The sequence below is a fragment of the Zingiber officinale genome, chromosome 4B (genome assembly GCF_018446385.1).
Source record: "Zingiber officinale cultivar Zhangliang chromosome 4B, Zo_v1.1, whole genome shotgun sequence".
In the NCBI taxonomy this organism is placed as follows: Eukaryota; Viridiplantae; Streptophyta; class Magnoliopsida; order Zingiberales; family Zingiberaceae; genus Zingiber; species Zingiber officinale.
In genome coordinates this window covers 61877179-61899420 of record NC_055993.1, presented here as the reverse complement: position 1 = coordinate 61899420, position 22242 = coordinate 61877179, and the positions used below count along the sequence as shown (strand labels likewise).

At 44.2% G+C, this 22242-nt stretch overlaps 1 protein-coding gene across 1 annotated transcript in view; it reads right to left on the bottom strand.

The window, feature by feature from the left end:
- The window catches only part of LOC121978285 (reticulon-like protein B2), an 89316-nt gene that overhangs the window by 11093 nt on the left and 55981 nt on the right, over positions 1–22242 (bottom strand). Inside the window, exons 3-4 of the mRNA XM_042530649.1 lie at positions 15457–15598; positions 15358–15375 (exon numbers count right to left, since the gene is read on the bottom strand). Coding sequence (XP_042386583.1) covers positions 15358–15375; positions 15457–15598 — 160 coding nt within the window. The remainder of the gene's footprint in view (positions 1–15357; positions 15376–15456; positions 15599–22242) is intronic.

Genomic DNA, 22242 nt, shown 5'->3' with positions numbered 1-22242 from the left:
ATTATGTTATGTTTCATGCTATGCTTTAAGAGATGATATGCCATGACTAGTTACAATGTTAGTTATGTTGCATGATAAGCTTAAAGAGTATGATATGTTATGCCATGACTAGTTGAGATCATGTTAAGTTGAGACATTATTTGATTATGTGTTGATTGTTGGTTTTAGTGAGTAGGAAAGGAACTTACTGAGCCATGAGTGCTCATAGCTTACTTTCCTTGTGCCACAGATAAAGGAAAAAGTTGGATGAGTTAAAGGAGCAGCAGGAGGGGCAACGAAGATGTGTGTGGCGGTGGCTAGGCAACTAATTAAGAACCTGCTTTAAAACCTTTAAGAACTATGCTTTGGTTTTGTGAAATGTAATACAATATGGGTGACTTGATGTTGAGTTTTTATTTATTTTGTTATCATGTTATGAAACTATGTTAGTGTAGTTCGGTTTTAATTAAGTTAAGAAAAATAATTTTAAGTCTTCCGCTGTAATACGTACGTAGAGTATCGTAGCCCCGTCCCTTGTTGACAGCAGGGAGGGCGGGCGTTACACATAATATATTCAGATTCGCAACTAGTAACTCAACAGGTGACCGGACATTTTGAGGTAAACAACGAAAAGATTCAAGTTTACAAGGAAGCCTATGAGAAGATGAGCAAAGATTTTAAAGAAGTCACAGTCACTAAGATTCCTAGGGCTGAAAATGAAAGAGCAGATGAATTAGCTAAAATAGCCAGCTCCCTGACCACTTGGGTACTTGACAAATCTATAGCACAGACCTTCCTTATAGCTCAGATAGATCTACAAAATAACCTGGGAGGAGTAATTGATTGGAGGGCACCCATAATACATTTCCTCCAGTAAGGAATTGTACCAACCAACTTAGAAGAGACGCATATGCTCAGGAGACAGACCCATTCTTATGTTATTATTGGAGATCAACTGTACAAGAAGTCTTTCTCCAGACCTCTGCTCAAGTTCTTGAATATGGAAGAAGCAGATCAGGCCTTGCGGGAGATACATTTGGGGTGCTGTGGCAATCATGCAGGCGGAAGAACGCTGGCTCGGAAAGTACTACTGGCCGGGTATTTCTGGCCTACCCTGCGAAAGGATGCACAGAAGCTGGTGAATACTTGTTTGTCATGCCAGAAGTATCAGAACTTGACGCATCGACCCACAGAGCTGCTGAGAACTTTTATAGTGTCTTGTCCATTTGACCAATGGGGTATGAATATTATAGGACCTTTCCCGATGGCTACAGGGCAAAGACGCTTTTTGTTGGTAGCAGTAGATTACTTCTCCAAGTGGGTAGAGGCGGAAGCTCTGGCCAGAATTACTGAAGATGCGGTGATCCAGTTCTTGTGGAAGAATATCTTTTACAGATTCGGCTTACCTCATAAGTTAGTGTCGGACAATGGCAGACAATTTCAGGGACGCAAGATACAAAATTGGTGCAAGGGGTTCGGCATAACTCAGGCCTTTACTTCGGTGGCTCATCCTCAGAGCAATGGTCAGACAGAGGTAGTCAATCGAGAAATAGTGCGAGGGCTCAAAGTCAAGCTGGATCACACGGGAGGCAATTGGGTGGACGAGCTGCCGAGCATTTTGTGAGCTTATCGTACGACACCCCGAGAAAGTACAGGTCTGACACCTTTCCATTTAGTATATGGCAATGAAGCAGTGGTACCTCTAGAGGTCGGGATACCATCCGTCAGAAGAATGATGTATGACGAAGGGAACATAGAGCGACGGCTGGCCGAACTAGATTTCATCAGCGAAATTCGCGAACAAACAGCTGCTAGACTGGAAGCCTATAGACAGAGGATGAGACAGAACTATAATAGAAGGGTGATCCCCCGATGCTTCGGAGAATGAGACCTAGTCTGGAAGCAGGTGAAGCCCTTAGGGGAAGTGACAAAGTTGGCGCCTCAATGGGACGGACCATACAAAGTTATCAAGAAATTGGCATCAGGGGCCTATTATTTGCAGGATGCTCAAGGAAGGAAGCTAGACCGACCTTGGAGTGCTAACTACCTACGGCCCTATCGGGTTTGAGGGGTGCTGACTCTGTTGTTGTAAGCCAAGTCAGGCGAAGGGCCTGGAGACAGTAGGATAGTCAAGTAAAAACTCAAAGATACGTATGTACATGTAAAAATCTCATCAGTTTAAGCAGTTGGTTCAGATCATTTAAAAGGAGCAAAGATCTCATCCGGAAAGCCTTGAATGATCTTGTCTTGATCCAAGAAGTCTGCGGGAGGGATGGAGTTCAAGAGGTTCTGTGCGTGAAGTTGTCGGATAACTCCAGCCGCCGTGTAGGGTACGGTTGTAGAAAAGCGTGCCCCGGCCTGGGATAAAAATTCAGGAGAGCTCAGATATGACATTCGACTTCGCAGGCAACGATCATTCTCTCCTTCTTGATAGACCGCCAGGGCAGTAGATACTCCCGTCAAAGCCGCCCGAGACTGGAATAGTTCCGCCCTCAGGGCCCTCAGTTCAGCTCCTTGAGTTTCCAACTGAGCTGCTTGAACCTCCAATTTATTGTTCCTCTCCTGCAGAAGGGTATCCTTGGACTGTATTTCCTGAGCTTGGTGGGCTAGTTGTTGCTGATACCCTGCCTCAGATGCATCTCTCTCCTCCTTCAAAGCTTGGAGCTCATCCTTGACCTGTACCAGGGACCTTTTCTGTCGGTTGGTCTGATTGGTTAAGGCTTGGATTTCTGCTCGCAATGCATAACTAGCTTGGGCTGGGTCATTCAGTTGCTGCTCTAATTCAGAGACTCTCTCTCAGAGTTCTTTGCTTTGATAATGGAGGTCGTGGAAAGATTAGTTTAGAACTAAAGATTCTGCATGAGTCTGGATGGAAGATATAACCTTCAGCTGAGACAAACTAATAAAAAACGTAAAGTAAGGAGTACTTACTTTAGCCCAGGACTTCGAGAACCTCTCCATCTGGACTAATGGCGGCGCGCTATCCATTTGACTCATGCTCTTTGCCCACAAACTGCCGAGACAGCCTTTCATCATCAGAATGCTCGTGGGGACGTCATGTCGCCGAGCTAAAGCAGCTTCAGAAGGGATAGTGGTTTTGTAACGATAGCGGACGGAGGAGGAAGGTCGAGAAGGGCCGGTGGCAGAACCAAGAGGAGCAGGAGGTGGCCCTGGAATGTGCTCAGTTGGCGCTGTGTCATGATGCTCGCTTGAGTTAGTTTCCTCAGCAGGGGTAGGGGCGGAGCGGAATGCCGCTGGTCTTCCCCTGTAAGGGTTGGGGGAGGCTGCCAGATAAATAAAACAAGAATGAAGAGGGGAGTGGTGTTAGAGCCAGCCACGGTGACAACGGGGGGCAATATGATAGTAAAAGGAACAGGATCGAGCGTTTGTGAAGTCAGACCTGGTCTCCGACGCCGTCTGTGAAGCAGGGGCTGGTTGTCAGAGTCAGAATTATCAGAGCAAGGCTGACCCTGTGAAAAGGCTGAAGCACCCCTGTCTGTTGCGCCCCGACCGGATGAGCCTCGACCAGCACAATGAAGGGTTGCGCGAGCACGCCTAGAGGCCCGGGAGGTTCCTCGGAAGACGCGTCTGGCCAGACTGTAAAGCCCGAAAAATTCCCAAATTTATTTTAGAATTATTCTATGATTTTTCTAGAATTATTAGATATTTTTCCGGAATTTTCCGAGTAGCGGAAGTAGCAAAAACAAATAGGTCGCAAAATAGCTTAGGCGGGAATCGAACCCGAGACCTATGGTGTAAGGGATAATGTTAGTAACCAGTTGAACCCAGCAGGGCCGTGCTGAAAGGAAGGAGAACCAAATATATTTATATTAGAGTTGGGTTCATTAAACCACTTAATATAAATAATAAACTTAAGTGGGGTTTGGTTTATTTTGGTTCGGCACCTCTTCACCTCACGCCACTTTCTCTTCCAAAACCTCACCGCCGCCTCTCCCTTCTTCTCCTCTTCCTCACGCACGGCACACCAAGGCAAGGGTCCATAGGATCATCTTCCGGCGACGACTCCAACACGAAAGGGGTTCTTCTCCGCGAGAGGAACGCGAAGACGTAAGCGGTTCGTCGAGCGGACAGTTTTCCGGAAACACCTAAGAGAACCTTACGATTGAGGTAAGAAACCCCTCACCTGCAGTATAATTGCTCTCGCTTGTTAGTTTTGGCGTTAGTTCAGTAATTTTATAGTTTTCAGTTTTAGGGCATGCTTTTAGTGCACACCAAGCATTCGGTAGAATGCCCAGTTCAGAAGGATGTACCAATAGGCGTCCTAACAGCATATAAAATGTAATAGAAACATTTTATTCAGTTTATTATTAGTTATTACAGCTATATGGATCAGATATCCATTGGGTGGGCTCCCGCAGTAGCCTCTAGGTTCAGATAACCTAGCTCTAGGTTCAGATAACCTAGCTCTAGGTTCAGATAACCTAGAATAGCAAAGTAAAATAAAACAGTATTCAGTATTTTACTTTTATTCAGTTGGCACTGTACTTGGATCAGATATCCATGGTTGTCCCTAGGTTCAGATAACCTAGTAACCCTGCTGGATTCGGAACTTGCAATCCCGGGTCTCGTAGGGATGCGCGCACAGTAAGTACAGTTGCCAGGGCCCCAGCAGCATGTTTAGTATTTTCATCTATTATATGTATAGTTTTCAAATTTGAAACCAGTGATGAGAACACTAATTTAGCTTTCAGTTCAGTTCAGGTTCAGTTTACATGATTTGAGTTCATGTACAGATTTAGACATATGCATGACTAGTTCAGTTTCATGCTCAGTTTATATGTTATGCCATGTTTCAGTTCCAGTTTATGCTTTGTTTGATATGCCATGCCATGCTTGCATGTTCAGTATGTTTTTCAAACAAAATGATTTAAAATCATATTCGCATCGTATGCATGATTTAGTGAGGTAGATGGTTTCTTACTAAGCTTTAAGCTTACAGGTACTACTTTTCTTATACTGCAGATACAGGTAAAAGAAAAGTGGACTAGCGGAGGCTGGAGGGCGATGCTACGATGATGTGTGTGTGCAAGGGGTCTGGAATAAAGATCCTTGGGATCTACACGCTTTTATTTCAGTTTTAGTACTTAACATGTCTAGTTTTATGAATTAGTCTTGTTACAGCTTAGTAAACTATATCTTGTTTAGTCATCATGTTTAGAATATTAGTACTTACATGCTGGAATGTATTTCCATTGTTTTAGAACTGTTGTGTAATGTTTTGGCACGCCAAAGTGCTGAAATCAGAACTCTCGAGTGAAATCAGACACTGATCGGTCTCCAGACCGATCAGTGTCTGAGCTGCCCCACTGGATCGGTCAGCCGACCGATCCAGCGGGATACAGTATGCTGCTGTATCCTCCTGGATCGGTCAGCCGACCGATCTAGTTCGATACAGTAGCCTCGGAGGAGATTTGTAGGTTCCTGGATCGGTCAGCCGACCGACCCAGGCACGAACAGAGAGTTGGTAAGGGTTATGGATCGGTCAGCCGACCGATCCAGAGGCGAACAGAAGCATAGAAAGTATACTGATCGGTCTACTGACCGATCAGGGTACTCCTGGATCGGTCTGTAGACCGATCCAGCTGCGTACAGAACGCAGCAGAAGCACGGAGGCTCACTGATCGGTCTCCCGATCGATCAGGGTGTTCCTGGATCGGTCGGTAGACCGATCCAGCTGCGTACAGAAGCGAGGTAAGCTTGTGGATCGGTCAGCCGACCGATCCAGAGGGTGCCACCGTGCCAGTATCAGCTGGAACGATCTGTGAATCGTTCCGACGCCTCAATCGACTCACGGATCGGTTGAAATGTCTGATTACAGCTAGCAGGACATCCAAGAGGCATAGATTGTCTCTCCTAGCATGTGTACAACACTCAGGTACTCTTAGAATGTCAGGTTAAGACTTTACAGTAATTAGTTTAGCAAATTTCAAATTTGCTCAGTTTTTCGCACAGTAGTTTCAGTAGTTAATGTAGCGATCTAGCTCACAGCCTAGTACCCAGGAGTTGGGTCGTTACACAGACGGCCGGCTTGATCACGACCCCGACCTCGGCTCGGGGCGGCAGGTGAAGGAGAAGCGTTGTGTGAGGCGGGGTTGGAAGTAGGCTGAGTCGCTGCCCCAAATGAGGTGGATCCAAGATGAGGGAGTAGCCTCCTCTCCAAGATTACCCGACCGCGCCGCAGTATTTCCAGATCACTGAGGGGCAAAGGCAGAACCTCGGATGCGCGATACAAAACCTCAACTGTAGGCACCAACACGAAAGGTCATTCTAACAGAGAAAATGATCGAAAGGGGGGGGGGAGCTCAGCGCAAACTTACCTAAGGAGTGCGGTGTTTCAGGAGAAGGGGGGCTCAGCCTGAAATAAGAAAGTAGGTCGCCGGACAACAGTCTTGTTAGATTCAAGTGCCAATCCTCCATGCGGGTCGCAGCCACAGTAAAAGGAAGGTCCATATGGAAGTCTTCCAACGCCGGAGTCAGAGGTAGCTCAGATTGCCAATGCATAGGCCAGCTTGCTTCCTCTGGAAACCGGAGAAAAAAGAACTTTTTCCTCCAGTTAGCGCTGGGAGGAGGAAGAGGAGAGAAGAAAGCTGTGTGACTACGACCTTGGAAATAAAAAAGACCGTCAGCGTGCCGAGCAAGAGCGAAGAAGCAGTGAAAAAGAGGAGCTGACCAGGAAACCTCACAAACTTCGCAGAGTATTACAAAGCCACACAAAATCTTTATGGAATTGGGAGTCAATTGACCTAGGGGGATCTTAAAGTAGCGGCACACTCCAGATAAAAAAGGATGTGGGGGTAGACGAAGGCCAGATACAAATTGTTCAGTAAAGAAAGTACAAGAACCAGGCGGAGGATCAAAGTATAGGTTCACACCAGTAGGGATGATGGGGCGAAAGCTAATAGGGATTTCATAAGTATACCTTAGGTCATCCCAATCCAACTCAGCAAAAGTCGAAGCACCCGGGAAGTGCTCCGCTAACAGGGAGAACCAAGAAGAAGAGGTCATTGCAAAAGAGATTACCTTCGGAGGGAGAAAGAACAAACGAAAAGAAGAAGCCTGGAGAAAAGGAAGGATCTCGGGGAAGTTTCAAAGGAAGTCGGTCTGCGGCGGCGACGTCTGAGTGCTCCGTGGTAATGGCGAATCATAACAGAAGGAAGAGAGTAAGAAGATACTTATAGGTATTGTAGAGGAAGGACATTTTCGTAAGTTGACAACGGACGGTTGATACAGGGGCGGAGATAGGCAGGGAACGCCTTGTGAGGATCCTCGAGAATATAACCAGGGGGCATTATAGGAAAGGCAGGGGCTCAGGATACGAGGCGCCTCGTAAGGACAGAGGTGTACAGAAGGGCCATCAGAAAGATAGGTAGATCAGATCAGCGGGCTTCATGGACATGCATCAGAGATAAAAAGTAAAATCTAGCTCTCGTCGAGCTCAGTATAAAAGCGATTATTAGAAGAAGAGCAACGTAGCAAAGCATAATAAGCAAAGGCAAGCTGATTACTAGAGATCAGCGGATTAACAAAAGCCGTAGACGACCTGCTAAGAAAAGAGGCAAGCTAAGGATGCATGGAAGGGAAGCAGTATGACCATACAGATATAAGGGCGGATAAGTATAGTCATCAAAAGTTTAGCATGACCACACAGATAAGTACAGTCATGAAAGATTCAGCATCAGCGCGTAAATATTAACATTACAGCATGTTTCCGATTACGCAACATCCGAGGAAGAGGGTGCAGGGTCATTGGATACCAACGGAAGGAGCACGGGTTCGGCCAGCACTGTGGAGGAAGACGCAAGATCAGCAGACGCTTCAGGAACAGTAGTAGGAAGAGCCTGGGCAGAAATATCAAGGGAAGTCTGGTCGGCCGCAAGGGGAGGAGCCTCCAGAAGAAAAAGTCCATCATCCGCTTCAAAGGAAGGAAAAGTTTCCTGCGACAATTCCCTAGATAAGCGAGCTGTGTCCAGAAAAGTGGCGGAGGGTGCCAAGCGTAGAAAACCTTGCTCGAATGCCTGTCTGACCCCGCCAGCGGCCTCGTAACATAGCAGCATCGCCAGCCTGGTACGCTTCCAAACTGTTCTTGTTCTCGGCAGCCTCAGCGCGGGCCACGGATAAGTCATTCTGGCCCTGAGATGCTGCTTCCTGGACCTTCAAGAGATCTGCTTGCAAAGACTGAAGAGTAGCATGACAAGTTTCCCATTGAGTTTCCATGGTTGCCTCCCGGGCAGCGGAAGCAAGAGCCAGAGCCTGGGCATCGGCCAGTCCCATTTGCAGGAGCTCCTGATTTTGCCGTAACAGTGTCAACTCAGCTGATCGGGAAAGCAACTCGGCCTCTTTATTTTTCAGTTCAGAAACTGCCGCGCGATGGCACTCCGCTTCAGAAGCCAATGAGGATTCACTCGTCTTTAAGGCCGCCTCCAACTTTTGTAGATTATCGATGGCGGCATGGGAGATGGCTCGGGCAGAGGCCGCAGATTCCCCAGCGGCACGCAGATAGGCATCCAAATTTCCAAGTGAAGGCTCAGGAGGAGCTGAGGAAGCCACAGGAGGCTCTAGTTCCCGAAGGCGGGCCTGGAGCACAATATTCTCTCGCTGAAGCTCGGCCGCTTGTTGAACGACACTCAAACTCGCGGAACAGGTCTGCAAATGGCCATAGGAAGGGAAAGTAGGTTATAGAAATGTATGAATACCCAGGAGAAGAAAAGGAGCTTACCGCTACCAAGGAACGGGCAATTTGATCAAACCCCTCCAAAGGGGAACTGCTCTCCCAGAATTGACGATTGGCTGATTGCCAGGAGGTGGCCAAGTCCCCATAGAAATCAACCCTACCAAGGATGGAAGATAGGGCGGCAGAGGGTGCATAAGCCGGATCGGTCTCTGAGGGAAGTCTCTAGGAAGCCTCGAAAGCTAGCTCCGTGGAAGGCAGTTCATGGGTCGGTGTGGCTGAGCTTGTAGGCATAAGAAGAGGAGAGGCTGAGGGAGTCATCGAGCCCTGGGGCTGCTCGCCAGAGGACGAAGGCGGGGCAGGTAATAAGCTTTGGATCGGTACCGGAGCTTTCACGTCCAATGACAGGTCTGTAATTTCCGGATTAGAGGCCTTCTCCTGGGCCAAGCTTGTATCCGAGGACCTAGAAGGAGAAGAGATACCAACTACACGTTGATGGCGAGGGGGTGGCGGAGAAGTTGCGGTGACTGGTGCCACTCTTTTGCCCTTGCGCGCAAGACGCAGCTTCATAGTAGGAAGGGGAGAGGGCACTTGTCTTGCTGGCGATGGCTCAGTTGCAGGTCGATCAGAGACTCGGAGTAGGGCTGAGTCTGCAGGGCTGGGGGCAGGTGGTTCGATAAGTGTCGAGGTGGCTACCGCATCAGAGGTTGGGGGTTCCAAAGGCTGTAGACCGACGGAAGCAGCAGGATCAGAAGATAAGCCTTGTGTTAGCTCTTCGTTCAGAGCTTGCAGAACGACCACAGATGGTTTTTCCTGGCTGACAAAAGAACGGAGAATGACAGCCATTACAAAAATAAGAGGAAAAAGCACCTCAGTTAGCGAAGAACGGCATATAAAAAATAGCAACTTACCAAAAGGAGCTCCGATTTATGTTGAAACAGGGCTAAGACCAAAAGCGTACAGAATGCCTTCCAGCATCAGCACGGACAAGCGAACAACAACGCCGGTTAGCTTGTCCAAGGCTGTGGAGCCGGCAGATTCATGAACATGTGAAGGGAAGTCCGAAGGAAGGATGGAATGCCATTGGGAAGGCCCAGCTAAGGGGACTGGGGGCTTAAGAAAGAAAAAGTGAGATCTCCAGCCTTTATTGGAAGAAGGTAAGTCATCAAAAAATTTATAGCCCGGCTTGGCCTGTACCTTGAACACCCCCGGCTCAGCCCGCCTGAAGGAATAGAAATGATGGAATAGTTGAGCGGTCAAGGGAATTTGATAAATGCGGCACAAGATGATGATTCCGCAAACGGCTCGGAATACATTGGGGGCAAACTGAGAAATGCTGATGCCGCAATACTGACACAACTCGGAGAGGAAAGGATGTAAAGGAAAGCGAAGGCCGCCTAAGATTTGATCCCTAAAGACAGTGACAAAACCTTCGGGAGGGGAAGAAGGGTGTTCATTTGGCAAAGGGAGACGAAGCTCATACGTGAAATCTAGCTTCAAGTGGGATTGCAGTAGAGACAGGTCATGATGGTCTAAATCAGAGATGTAACATGAATACCAAAAGATTTCCTTACCATCCATGATTATGAGGAGTAAGCAAGTGAGGGGGTCGGAGACGAGAGGGGTCACAGGTCGGGCGCAAGCAGGAAGACGAAAAGTTACACTACCAGAAACGGCCACGAACGAAAGGAAGAGGATAGCGAAGCATCAAAGTGAAGACGGCGGACTACCTTTAAGGTTTATAAAGCCCATTCATTCCTAGGAAACATCGAGAGTTGAGCCAAGTATCTTTTTGGGTAATATGCCCCAGCGCCGTCTGATAGGAAGTAAGCGTCGAAGGGTGCGAAAAAGGGTCAGAAGTTGGCGTTAGGAGGCGTGAGCAGTAAAGGTGTCAAACAGGTGTCGTCCCGAGAAGAAGTGCATTAAGGATTGACATGGCAAGGCGATCATGAAGGGGTGTGACCTAAAAAAGACGCATTCTTCATGAAAGGCCCGAGACTAAGCGGGAAGTTTCATAAAGCTACAGAATCCAGGCAATTCAAAAGGGCAGAGAATGAGACAGGGCAGGTCAGCAGGAGTGAGTGTCAGATCAGAGAAGCAGCGAGCAGGCCTGTAGGGGTGTTGCTTGCTCGGATCATCCGAGTAAGTAGTTCTGCGTAGGTATCTCCGGATCAGATCATCTAACTAAGCGCATCGCGAGAGCTGCGGGGTCATCGCAAACTACGAGGGCATTATGGCCCAAGGGTCAAGTAAGGTTTATGTGCTCCCTTCTTTATTCTTAATCCTATACCATACATAATGCGATTGCAGAGAAAAAAGTGGTGCGGATGAGTAAGCCTAAGGCTAGCAATAACAACCAGATCGACAAGGGCAATTAGGTCGGCATAGGCAAGATGGATGAAAGCGGAAAAGAGCAATTCATCTATACCTTTGCCATTTGAGGTCCAACTGGTTTCGGACCAGCGCCATCGCCACCGGTCTTGGACCGGAGTATCATTACTGGTCACGGACCAGCGCCATCGCCACCGGTCTCAAACCGGAGTATCATTACTGATCTCGGACCGACGCCCAGACTGTCGCCTCAGTGCGAGTTATAAGTGAGCTATGTCTCACGCCCAACGACCTTTCAGGTCGCCTCCCATGTGAGAATCAAAAGTGAGCCCTGTGCTCACGCCCAATGACCTTTTAGGTCGGTTGTCCCAGACTCTCGCCTTAGTGCGAGTTATAAGTGAGCTCTGTTCTCATGCCCAACGACCTTTCAGGTCGGCTCCCATGCGAGAATCAAAAGTGAGCCCTGTACTCACGCCCAACGACCATTTAGGTCGGTTGTCCCAGACTCTCGCCTCAGTGCGAGTTATAAGTGAGCTTTGTTCTCACGCCCAACGACCTTTCAGGTCAGCTCCCATGCGAGAATCAAAAGTGAGCCCTGTGCTCACGCCCAACGACCTTTTAGGTCGGTTGTCCCAGACTCTCGCCTTAGTGAGAGTTATAAGTGAGATCTGTTCTCACGCCCAACGACCTTTCAGGTCGGCTCCCATGCGAGAATCAAAAGTGAGCCCTGTGCTCACGCCCAACGACCTTTCAGGTCGGTTGTCCCAGACTCTCGCCTCAGTGCGAGTTATAAGTGAGCTCTGCTCTCACGCCCAACGACCTTTCAGGTCGGCTCCCATGCGAGAATCAAAAGTGAGCCCTGTGTTCACGCCCAACGACCTTTCAGGTCGGCTCCCATGCGAGAATCAAAAGTGAGCCCTGTGCTCACGCCCAACGACCTTTTAGGTCGGTTGTCCCAGACTCTCGCCTCAGTGCGAGTTATAAGTGAGCTCTGTTCTCACGCCCAACGACCTTTCAGGTCGGCTCCCATGCGAGAATCAAAAGTTAGCCCTGTGCTCACAGCCAACAAACCTTTTAGGTCGGTTGTCCCAGGCTCTCGCCTCAGTGCGAGTTATAAGTGAGCTCTGTTCTCACGCCCAACGACCTTTCAGGTCGGCTCCCATGCGAGAATCAAAAGTGAGCCCTGTGCTCACGCCCAACGACCTTTTAGGTCGGTTGTCCCAGACTCTCGCCTCAGTGCGAGTTATAAGTGAGCTCTGTTCTCACGCCCAACGACCTTTCAGGTCGGCTCCCATGCAAGAATCAAAAGTGAGCTCTGTTCTCACGCCCAACGACCTTTCAGGTCGGCTCCCATGCGAGAATCAAAAGTGAGCCCTGTGCTCACGCCCAACGACCTTTTAGGTCGGTTGTCCCAGACTCTCACCTCAGTGCGAGTTATAAGTGAGCTCTGTTCTCACGCCCAACGACCTTTCAGGTCGGCTCCCATGCGAGAATCAAAAGTGAGCTCTGTTCTTACGCCCAACGACCTTTCAGGTTGGCTCCCATGCGGGAATCAAAAATCAGCTCTCTTGAAAGAATCAAAAGTGAACCCGGCGCCCACGCCTAACGGCCTTCCAGACTGATATGCCTCACGCTGAGCAGTGCGTCTTCAAATAATCAGGTCAACTACATCTGATCTTATTTTAGCTCCTTTATGCAAATTGCAAATATACAGCAAATATGCAAGGTACTGAATAAGGGAGGTCATCCACCATACCCATAAAGCATCAATATTAACTGCGAAATCAGGATTTGCCCGTTGGTTACAGTTTTAATTTTCAAGTATTATACTGGTTTGATTATCCAAAATTCATAAAAACGAGTCATGATGCAACTCTTATCATTTATATACGGGTCCGTTTCTAAGAATGCTTGCTAGATAAAAATTGATCAGGAAAGACTATGCAGGAAAAGGACAAATATACAAGTATAGCAGCACAGCTCGATAAGTGGGCAATACAGCTGAGGCTACAAGAAGGAACGTCCCGTGGGTCAAGAGCCCCGGAGACGACTAAAGCTCATTAGCTACATTACTGTATCTAAATTACATAAAACCATTAGGCGATACAGCTGAGGCTACAAGAAGGAACGTCCGTGGGTCAGGAGCCACTGAGACAACTAAAACCCGGACTAGCTTTAACTCGGGGAAAGGATTGGTTATGGAGCATGAGCACTGCCGTGTGAAGAAATATCTGGGGACTTAGGAGCCTCTGGGGCATTCAAAGCTCGAGCCCGCACCGCGTGTAAGGATTCGATGACTGCTTGTTGATGAGCGATCGTGTCTTTCTTGACGTCAAGGCAGGTGTGGAGAAGAGATATCTCCGTCTCATGCTCTCATTGTAAACGTTCTTGGAGGCTAAGTTGGTGCTGCAGGCTAGACTGGTATTCTTCCTTCATCGCCTTTTCCGCATGCACGCGAGATTTTGTAAGACGATACAGGGCGTCCATGTCCTGCAAGGCGGCCAGCAGACGTGCCTGATCTCGGGATATACGTTCCAGTTCACGTTCCTTCTCGGCAAGGCGTAAGATGAGTTGATCTCGCCCCGTTTGGGGGGACGGCTGATCAACCTCATCATAAGAAGGGGAATGCATCGGGTCGAGGAGAAACTAATGGAATGCAAGATCACAAAAGATAGAAAGAAAGTATGAGGAAAGAATGACATGACAAAGAAGCGGCTGGAAGGTTCTTTAAAAAGGGGAGCTCGCCTTTAAGTCAAAGCAATTACGTAAGCACTCTACCCCAAGCAACTGGTAAAGCAATTAATGAGGCATAGTATCCCAGGCGACGGGACACAAAGGTTGGTACGTGAAGCAGGAAGCAGAGGGCGCAGAGGTATGGTAAAACACAGAGATATGCTAAGGTCACAAAGATATGCTGAGATCTTAGAGATGTGCTGAGGTCTAGTCAGTCAACCTGTCATCCTCCTTCGACTAGACTTGTGGGGGAGGCTTGTGATACGGCTGGCAATGGAGGGGCCCAAAAGGAAAGGGTGAGAAGGGTCAAGGCCATATAATGGTCAAAAGTCAAGATGATGTGGCAGTCAATAGTCAAGCTGACTGGGCAGTCAAAGTTAAGCATATGTGGTAGTCAAAGGTCAGGCAGACTTGTCGATCAAGGGGGCAAAATAGTTGAAAGACAAAAGGAGATGACAGGCAGAACGCAGGGTACAGGTCAGGATCGGCAGAGCTGTTTAAAGGTAGCTCGATCCACAGGCCTACAGTCGAGGGCCAAGAAATACAAAACGCAGGGTACAGGTCGGGATCGGCAGAGCTGTTCAGAGATAGCTCGATCTACAGGCCTGCGTTCGAAGGCCCGGAGCATAAGTCACACGGTACAGGTCGGGATCAGCAGAGCTGTTCAGAGATAGCTCGATCTACAGGCCTGTGTTCGAAGGCCCAGAGCATAAGTCACACGGTACAGGTCGGGATCGGCAGATCTGTTCAGAGATAGCTCGATCTACAGGCCTACGTTCGAAGGCCCGGAGCATAAGTCACACGGTACAGGTCGGGATCGGCAGAGCTGTTCAGAGACAGCTCGATCTACAGGCCTGCGTTCGAAGGCCCGGAGCATAAGTCACACGGTACAGGTCGGGATCGGCAGAGACAGCTCGATCTACAGGCCTGCGTTCGAAGGCCCGGAGCATAAGTCACACAGTACAGGTTGGAATCAGCAGAGCTATTCAGGGACAACTCGACTACAGGCTGCGCTTAAAAGCTGGGGAGCAGGTCTGACAGGAGGAGGTGAGGAGGTAATCATCACATACCAAGGGACATACGCACAGGCGGAGGTTCCTAAAAGAGAAGATGCCTTCATAACCAGTAATAACCAGACAAGTGTCTTTCACTACATGACAAAGTCCCTGCGCAAAGGCGGAGGTTCCTAAACGAGAAGATGCCTCCTTAACCAATAGTAGCCAGACAGGTGTCCTTCACGACAGGAGAAAGCCCAGCGTCTAACGTTTTCGGAGAGGCTTGCAGGTTCTAGAAGCGAGGCGATGCATAAAAGGAGGAGGATTCTTCGTACGCGGGGACGCTCTCTCATCACTTTTTTTTCCACAACTTTTCACTTTCAGTCGTTTTTTGCTCTCTGCATTTTTCTGGGGAAAAAGTACCTGACTTGAGCGTCGGAGGGCCTGACCCGGGGACTTTTTCCCTGGGTTCTGGTTTCTGACGTGAGGAGGGGGGATCGTCTGAGTGTGTGCAGGAGCCTGTAGCATCGTCAGCCGCCCGTGGGAGCCGGATCATCCACGACTTTCCGTCAACATCTAGGCCGCCGTGACCAGCCTTCGTCCGACTCAGCTTCCGGACAGGATCATAACCCATAGACCAGCAATAACCTGTATCCAGAACATGAATTGGGGCAAATACAAGAAAATCGATATCCAAATCTTCTTAACAGAACAAATTTAGAAGCATACAGCAAGGAATTTCTTCATGTCGCGCCCTAATGCAATTTCCATTAAAACAGCAAGACTCCTGTTGATCTCGTATCTCAGAGATAGGGCAATTTTCATTGTCGGATCTTCAGGAATGCTCACCACTGGAATGTGAGGCCAAGACCTACCATTAAATAAACAAAAATAATCAATATGAGGATTCCATGTTCAACTGTGATCATTATGCACGAACAAACGCCGACTTAATGAAGATAAACAAGTCCTACAGAAAAAGGAAAAAAAAAGTGTTTGGATAGGGTTTCGTGCCAGCGGGATCTAGACTTGCATCTGATAAGCCAGAACCTATGGCAAGAACAAGTAGAGGCATTTGACACATGAACAGCTAGGGAGCAGACAGGGAGGGCATAGTCAAGGGCAAGCATTCCAGGCATCCAGCTAGAAAAGAATCAAAAGACATTTCTTCCAAATGTGGCTTTCAATTGTAAGAAGAGCATAACCAATCCTACCAGAGAAGAGTCATCTCAGGCATCGGCCGGTAGAACTACCGACCAGAGTCACCTCCGCCTCCGCCTCTACCTAGCAATCTGCATAAGCAGCAGCAACCACCCACGCTCCTGCCTCACGTTTTAAAAAAGGAGGCATACTTCCACACTCGCCTAGAGCCGTATGAGGAGAAAGATCATATGAGGAGAAAGGTTTAGGGTTCGGCTAGGCTAAGGGGGGAAAATAGGGCGCCAAAAAATTTTCGGAGAGAGGGAAGCAAACCACTGCTACAACAAAAAACGACGAAGGGGAAAAACGGCGAAAGAATAAAGTCAAAGACAACGGTTTATTAAAACTGTTGTCTTTGACCCCCTAAAAAAGCACTTAAAGACAACAGTTTTAGAAAACTGTTGTAAAAGGTGTTGTTGATTTTACAAAAAGTCGCTCAACAACAATGGTTTTTACAAAATTGTTGTCTTTTATTTTTTTCAGACGCTCAAAGACAATGGTTTTTGACAAGACAACGGTTTTGTCAAAAACCGTTGTCTTTTACCAAATTAACAACAGTTCCTTCTAAAACCGTTGTCTTTATGATGTTGTCTTTTAACAATTTTGTTGTAGTGGATAGTTTTCTCCATTATTGTCGAGCACATCGCCAGTTACATATATCTGTACACACCACCACTCATGGGTTAGTGGTATATCAGACAGGTGTGTGGTAGTTCTGCTGTTAGGCTCCGTTGGTCCGGTGACTCAGCGTGGTAGCCGGCAGACAATTCTGCTCTGTTTGGCTTCGTTGGTTTAGTGCAGCAGCGTGGTAGCCGGTAGGCAGTTGGACTTTGTTTGGCTCCGTTGGTCCACTCATGGGTAGTGTGATGCAGCGTGGTAGCCGGCAAAGATTCCTCCTCGTCATCGTGTATCGGGAGATGAGACCATTGAGCTCCCCCATTTATGATTTGGGGTAGGAGGATAGGTGTACTCCGACAGCATCCCGTCCACTCGGTCACTCATCAGGAGCAGTAATGGCTGAGTGCGCGGTTGTCACAGTCCTACCCACTCGGTCTCACCATTGTGTGTGAGATGGCTGACTGGCTGAAGGGGTGACCATGACATTTGCATCATATGCATGATGCATTTATTGCTTGTGTTTGCTGCATTTACTTGTTGCATTTATATGGATGCATATGATTGACATGCATACAGGATTTATGACACTCTCGGTCTGACGACCCTGTTGTACTTATACCCTGGTCCTGGTTAGTATATTTTTCTCCTGCTTGTTTCAGTTGCATTTATCCTTCTTGTATCAAGAGACTGTACGCATGATTAGTGCTGGTTGTTATTTTCTTTATTATGCATATCAGTTGTTACCCGCTGAGTGTTGGATTCACACCCTTCTCCGTTGTTATTTTCAAGTTGATGCTGTCCGGAGAGTTCCAGTCGCTAGTCCCCTGCAGTCCACGAGGACGTGTGTTGATCTTTTGGTTTATTCTTTATTAGACTTGTTCTATTTTGATACATTTGGATCTTGTATGGATTTTTATTTGTCGATGGGTTTGGATTGGATATGTTTTGCTACATGCCTGCCTGGATGGCAGAAGAGGTAAGTTCGTTGTGATTTGTGTTTTATGAGTGTAGTGGAGTAGGATATTGGTTGTGAGCTTTTTGGGTGTAGTTGAATAGGGTTGTTTTTGAGTCTTCTTATCACTGTTCTAGTTTGTTAATTATTAACAGCGTGGGTGATTGCCTTATATTATTGTTATTGTTTCAGCTGTGTTGGCCGATGTATATGTGGCCCTGAGGGCATTGCAGAATAGTTTCAGATTGTCACCCGTACAGGGGAGATGCTATCGAAATTTCTTCTGGCAGGGACTACCTAGGGCGTGACAAAGTGACTATCTCAAACTCCTTGATAGAATCAGTTCAGACTGGAACTTCGACTCAAGCCAAAAGCTCGAGGAAGAAAATTTCAGCTTGAAAAGACAAGTCAAGGAACTAAAGGATATGCTGGAACAGTTCACCTTGTGTTCCAAGAATCTCAATCTGATTCTTAAAAAATAAAGAGCCATATAGAATCGATCTGAAATTGGATATAAGGCTAAGCAGAAATTTAGACCTTACTTATCACTGGTCAATTGAACAAATAATAGAACACTCCAAGCATGAGTCCCCAAGTCTAACTTGATTAATCATGTTGGACTTGGACAATATTTGATCCCCAAGGATTAAATCCACTATCTTGATAGACCCTATTGAAGCTATGATCCAGGGGGAGCCAACAGAAAGACCATAATCATTAGATAAATTTGTTTGATGTATGTTTTACTGCTTCTCATTATTCATGCCTAGATTAGGTAGATAAGGACTTAAGCTTAATTCACACTTGACTAGTTAGACCTAGGATTTTTAGAAAGAAAATTAAATATTTAATTTCTTTAAAAGGCTTTGTCTAGAAGTGCTTGATAATCCAATACCCAAGAACGTCTAGTGTCTCGCCACAACTTGGAAGTCAATTATTGAAATGAATATTTAATTAACTAACTGTTAAACCTTAATCTAACTAAAATGTGAATTAATGCTTAGATTTCAATCTAAATTGAAGATAAAAATTAACCATCTTACAAAACAGATAAGGTTCTCTGATTGACAATCTAGAAGAAGGGTGAGATGGATTTAGATTTAAATTAGTTAAATCTAAAACTTAACTAAACTTAATTAAACTTAATTAACTAACTTAAATTAAATTAAAACTAAATCAAACTTAATTAAACTAACTTAAATTAAAATTAAAACATAATTAAATTTAATTAAACTAACTTAAATTAAATTAAATCTAAATCAAACTTAATTAAATAACTTAAATTAAAATAAAAACTAAATCAAACTTAATTAAACTAAATTAAGACTTAATTAAACTTAATTAAACTAACTTAAACTAAATTAAAACTTAATTAAACTAATTTTAACTAAATTAAAACTTAATTAAACTAACTTAAACTAAATTAAAACTAAATCAAACTTAATTAAACTAACTTAAATTAAATTAAAACTAAATCAAGCTTAATTAAACTAACTTAAACTTAATCAAATTTAATTAAACTAACTTAATTTTAACATTTAACTAACTCAAATTAAAATTAAACTTAAATTCAAATCAACTTAAAAATAAACCATCTCACAATCACCCATACGAATAACATGTTTAACAGTCTAGACTGGGTGAGATGGAATATTAAGGAGCTAATTTCAATCAAACTATCTTTTAATCTGTCAAATTGAACTAAATCAAATACTTTATGTATAGAAACATAAAGATTTGAATTAATGGATGTTGGATAGTGGATGTTCTAGACACATGACTGGAGACAGATTGAAATTCACTAAGCTAAAACTCAAGAACTTAGTGTCAGTTGCATTCAACAAGGACGAAAAACTTAAGGTAATCAGAACAGGTAATATCGAACTGAGTTCCGATTTTATTGATAAATTTAACTTTAACTTACTTAACATAAGACAACTGTGTGACTCTGGTTATTTAGTTATCTTTTCCAACTCTAAGTGTATAATTAGAAATATTGAAAATCCTGAAATTACACTTAAAGGAATTAGGAAAAATAATATTTACACTATTGGCATACCAACCTCCTCATAAAAGTGTCTCCTAACACAATAAGAGGAAACTAAGTTGTGGCATAGAAGACTGGGTCACACTCACATAAGACATTTCAAAAATGAGTTAAATTGGTCTAGTTAGAGGATTACCCAAATTAAAAAATTTAGAAAATACAATCTGTAATGTTTACCAATAAGGTAAACAAACTAAGTTAACACACAAATCAATAAACCAAAATCGAACTAACTCAATACTTGAGCTCCTACATTTAGACCTATTTGATTCACACGGAGCCAAGTCACTAAGCAAAAACTAATACTGCTTAGTCATAATTGATGATTACTCAAGATTTACTTGGGTAAAATTTTTAAAATCCAAAGACGAAACATTTGAAATCTTTAAGAATTTTTGTAAATTAATAAAAAATCAAAAAGATACCAAAATTAAAAGAATTAGAAGTAATCATGGAGGGAATTTTGAAAATCATAAATTTACTAAATTTTATAAAATTAATAGATATAATCATAAATTTTCATGCCCTAGAACTCCCCAACAAAATGGTCTAGTAGAACGAAAAAATAGAACATTACAAGAAGCTACTAGAACCATGTTAAATGAATACAACCTAAGCAATCAATTTTGGGCTGAGGCAATAAATATTGTATGCTATATTCAAAATAGAATACTAATTAATAAATTCCATAATAAAACCCCTTATGAAATTTATTACAATAAATTACCCAACATAAATTATTTAAAAGTATTTGGATGTAATGTACACATATTAAATACTAAGGACTATTTAGGTAAATTTACATCAAAATCTACAACTGGCATATTTTAGGGTACTCCACAACTAGTAGGGTCTATAGAGTCTATACTAAAAATATCCAAAAAATTGAAGAAACAATCAATGTAATTTTTGATGAAGAAAATGACCTACCTAATTTTATCATTAAAAGTGATAATCAAAATATAAGAAAAATAGATAATGAAGAAGATATTCAACTTAGACCTAAACAAAGTGAATCACAAGAACCAATTGTTGACCCTAACCCAAGGCCATCTAGAATAAGTTCCAATCACCCATTTGACCAAATTTTAGATGATCCAACCCTAGGAGTATGAACTAGATCATCCTATAGAAACCTAAGCCAAATAGCTCTTATTTCTAAAATTGAACCCAAAACTATAGAAGAAGCCTTACCTGACTAAGATTGGATAATAGCAATGCATGAGGAGTTGACCCAATTTAAAAGAAACCAGGTCTGGGAACTTGTACCTAAGCCCACAAATAAATCTATAATTGACACTAAGTGGTTATTCAGAAATAAACTAGATGAAAGGTGAAATAGTAAGAAATAAGGCTAGGTTGGTAGCAAAGGAGTTTAGCCAAGTAGAAGGGTTAGATTATGATGAAACCTATGCACCCGTAGCCAAACTTGAATCCATAAGGATGCTGCTAGCCTATGCAGCACATAAAGGATTCAAGTTATATCAAATGGATGTAAAATCTGCATTCTTAAATGGGTTCATTAAAGAAAAAGTTTATGTAAATCAACCCCCAGGATTTGAAGATTTTGACCACCCAAACCATGCCCTTAGGTAGGAAGCTTTGTATAGACTAAAACAAGCGCCTAGTGCATAGTATATACGACTTTCAACTTATCTAATATCCAAAGGATTTAATCAAGGACATATAGATCAAACTTTATTTGTTAAAACTTTAGACAAAGATTTCTTTATAGCTCAAATTTATGTAGATGACATAATTTTTGGCTCAACCAATACTAAGTTTTTAAAAGATTTTACTAAATTAATGGAAAGTAAATTAATGTGTGCAAGGTACCAATCTTGTGCAAAAGAATCACACCTAACAAATATTAAAAGAATACTTAGATACATTAAGGGAACCCTAAATGTAGGACTTTGGTACCCTAGGATCAGCTATTTTGACCTAGTTGACTATTCTGAATCAGACTATGCTCAGTGTAAACTAGATAGAAAAAGCACAAGTGGAAGTTGACAATTTCTAGGTCAGTGCCTAATAAGCTGGTCAAGCAGAAAGCGACACTGTGTTGCTTTATCCACTACTGAAGCAGAGTACCTAGCTATGGGGGAATGCGCATCTCAACTATTATGGATGATGCATACCTTAAAGGACTATCAATTAGAATATAAAAATATAAAAATTTTAATTGATAATATAAGTTTAATTAACTTAACCAAAAATCCAATCCACCACTTAAGAACTAAATATATAGAAGTAAAACATCACTTTCTAAGGGATCATGTAGCTAAGGGTGACATTGTACTTAACTATGTTGAGTCCAAGTCAAACCTAGCTGATATTTTCACAAAACCTTTACCTGAACTTGAGTTCAGTGCACTTAGAAGATAATTAGGTATATGCTTAGTAGCATAGAGTTTACTTTCAAACTTTTTTTTGCTATTTCAAAATTTTTGTTTTTTTTTAAAATCAGCTTGGTTTTAAAATCCTAGAAAAAATGTTTTCAAAATTTTAATTTTATTAGATTTTCAAAAGAATGGCCTTAGCCTAGGTATCTACCCCTAAAAAGCATGTACCCCTAGGTCTCAGCCATAGCATCTCACAAGCACACTAGGATTATCATGCTTGTATATGAAAAATACTTCGAATGGTGTGAGATGCATAGGGCACTGCCTGGACTTCAGAATGCTTATGTCTGTGC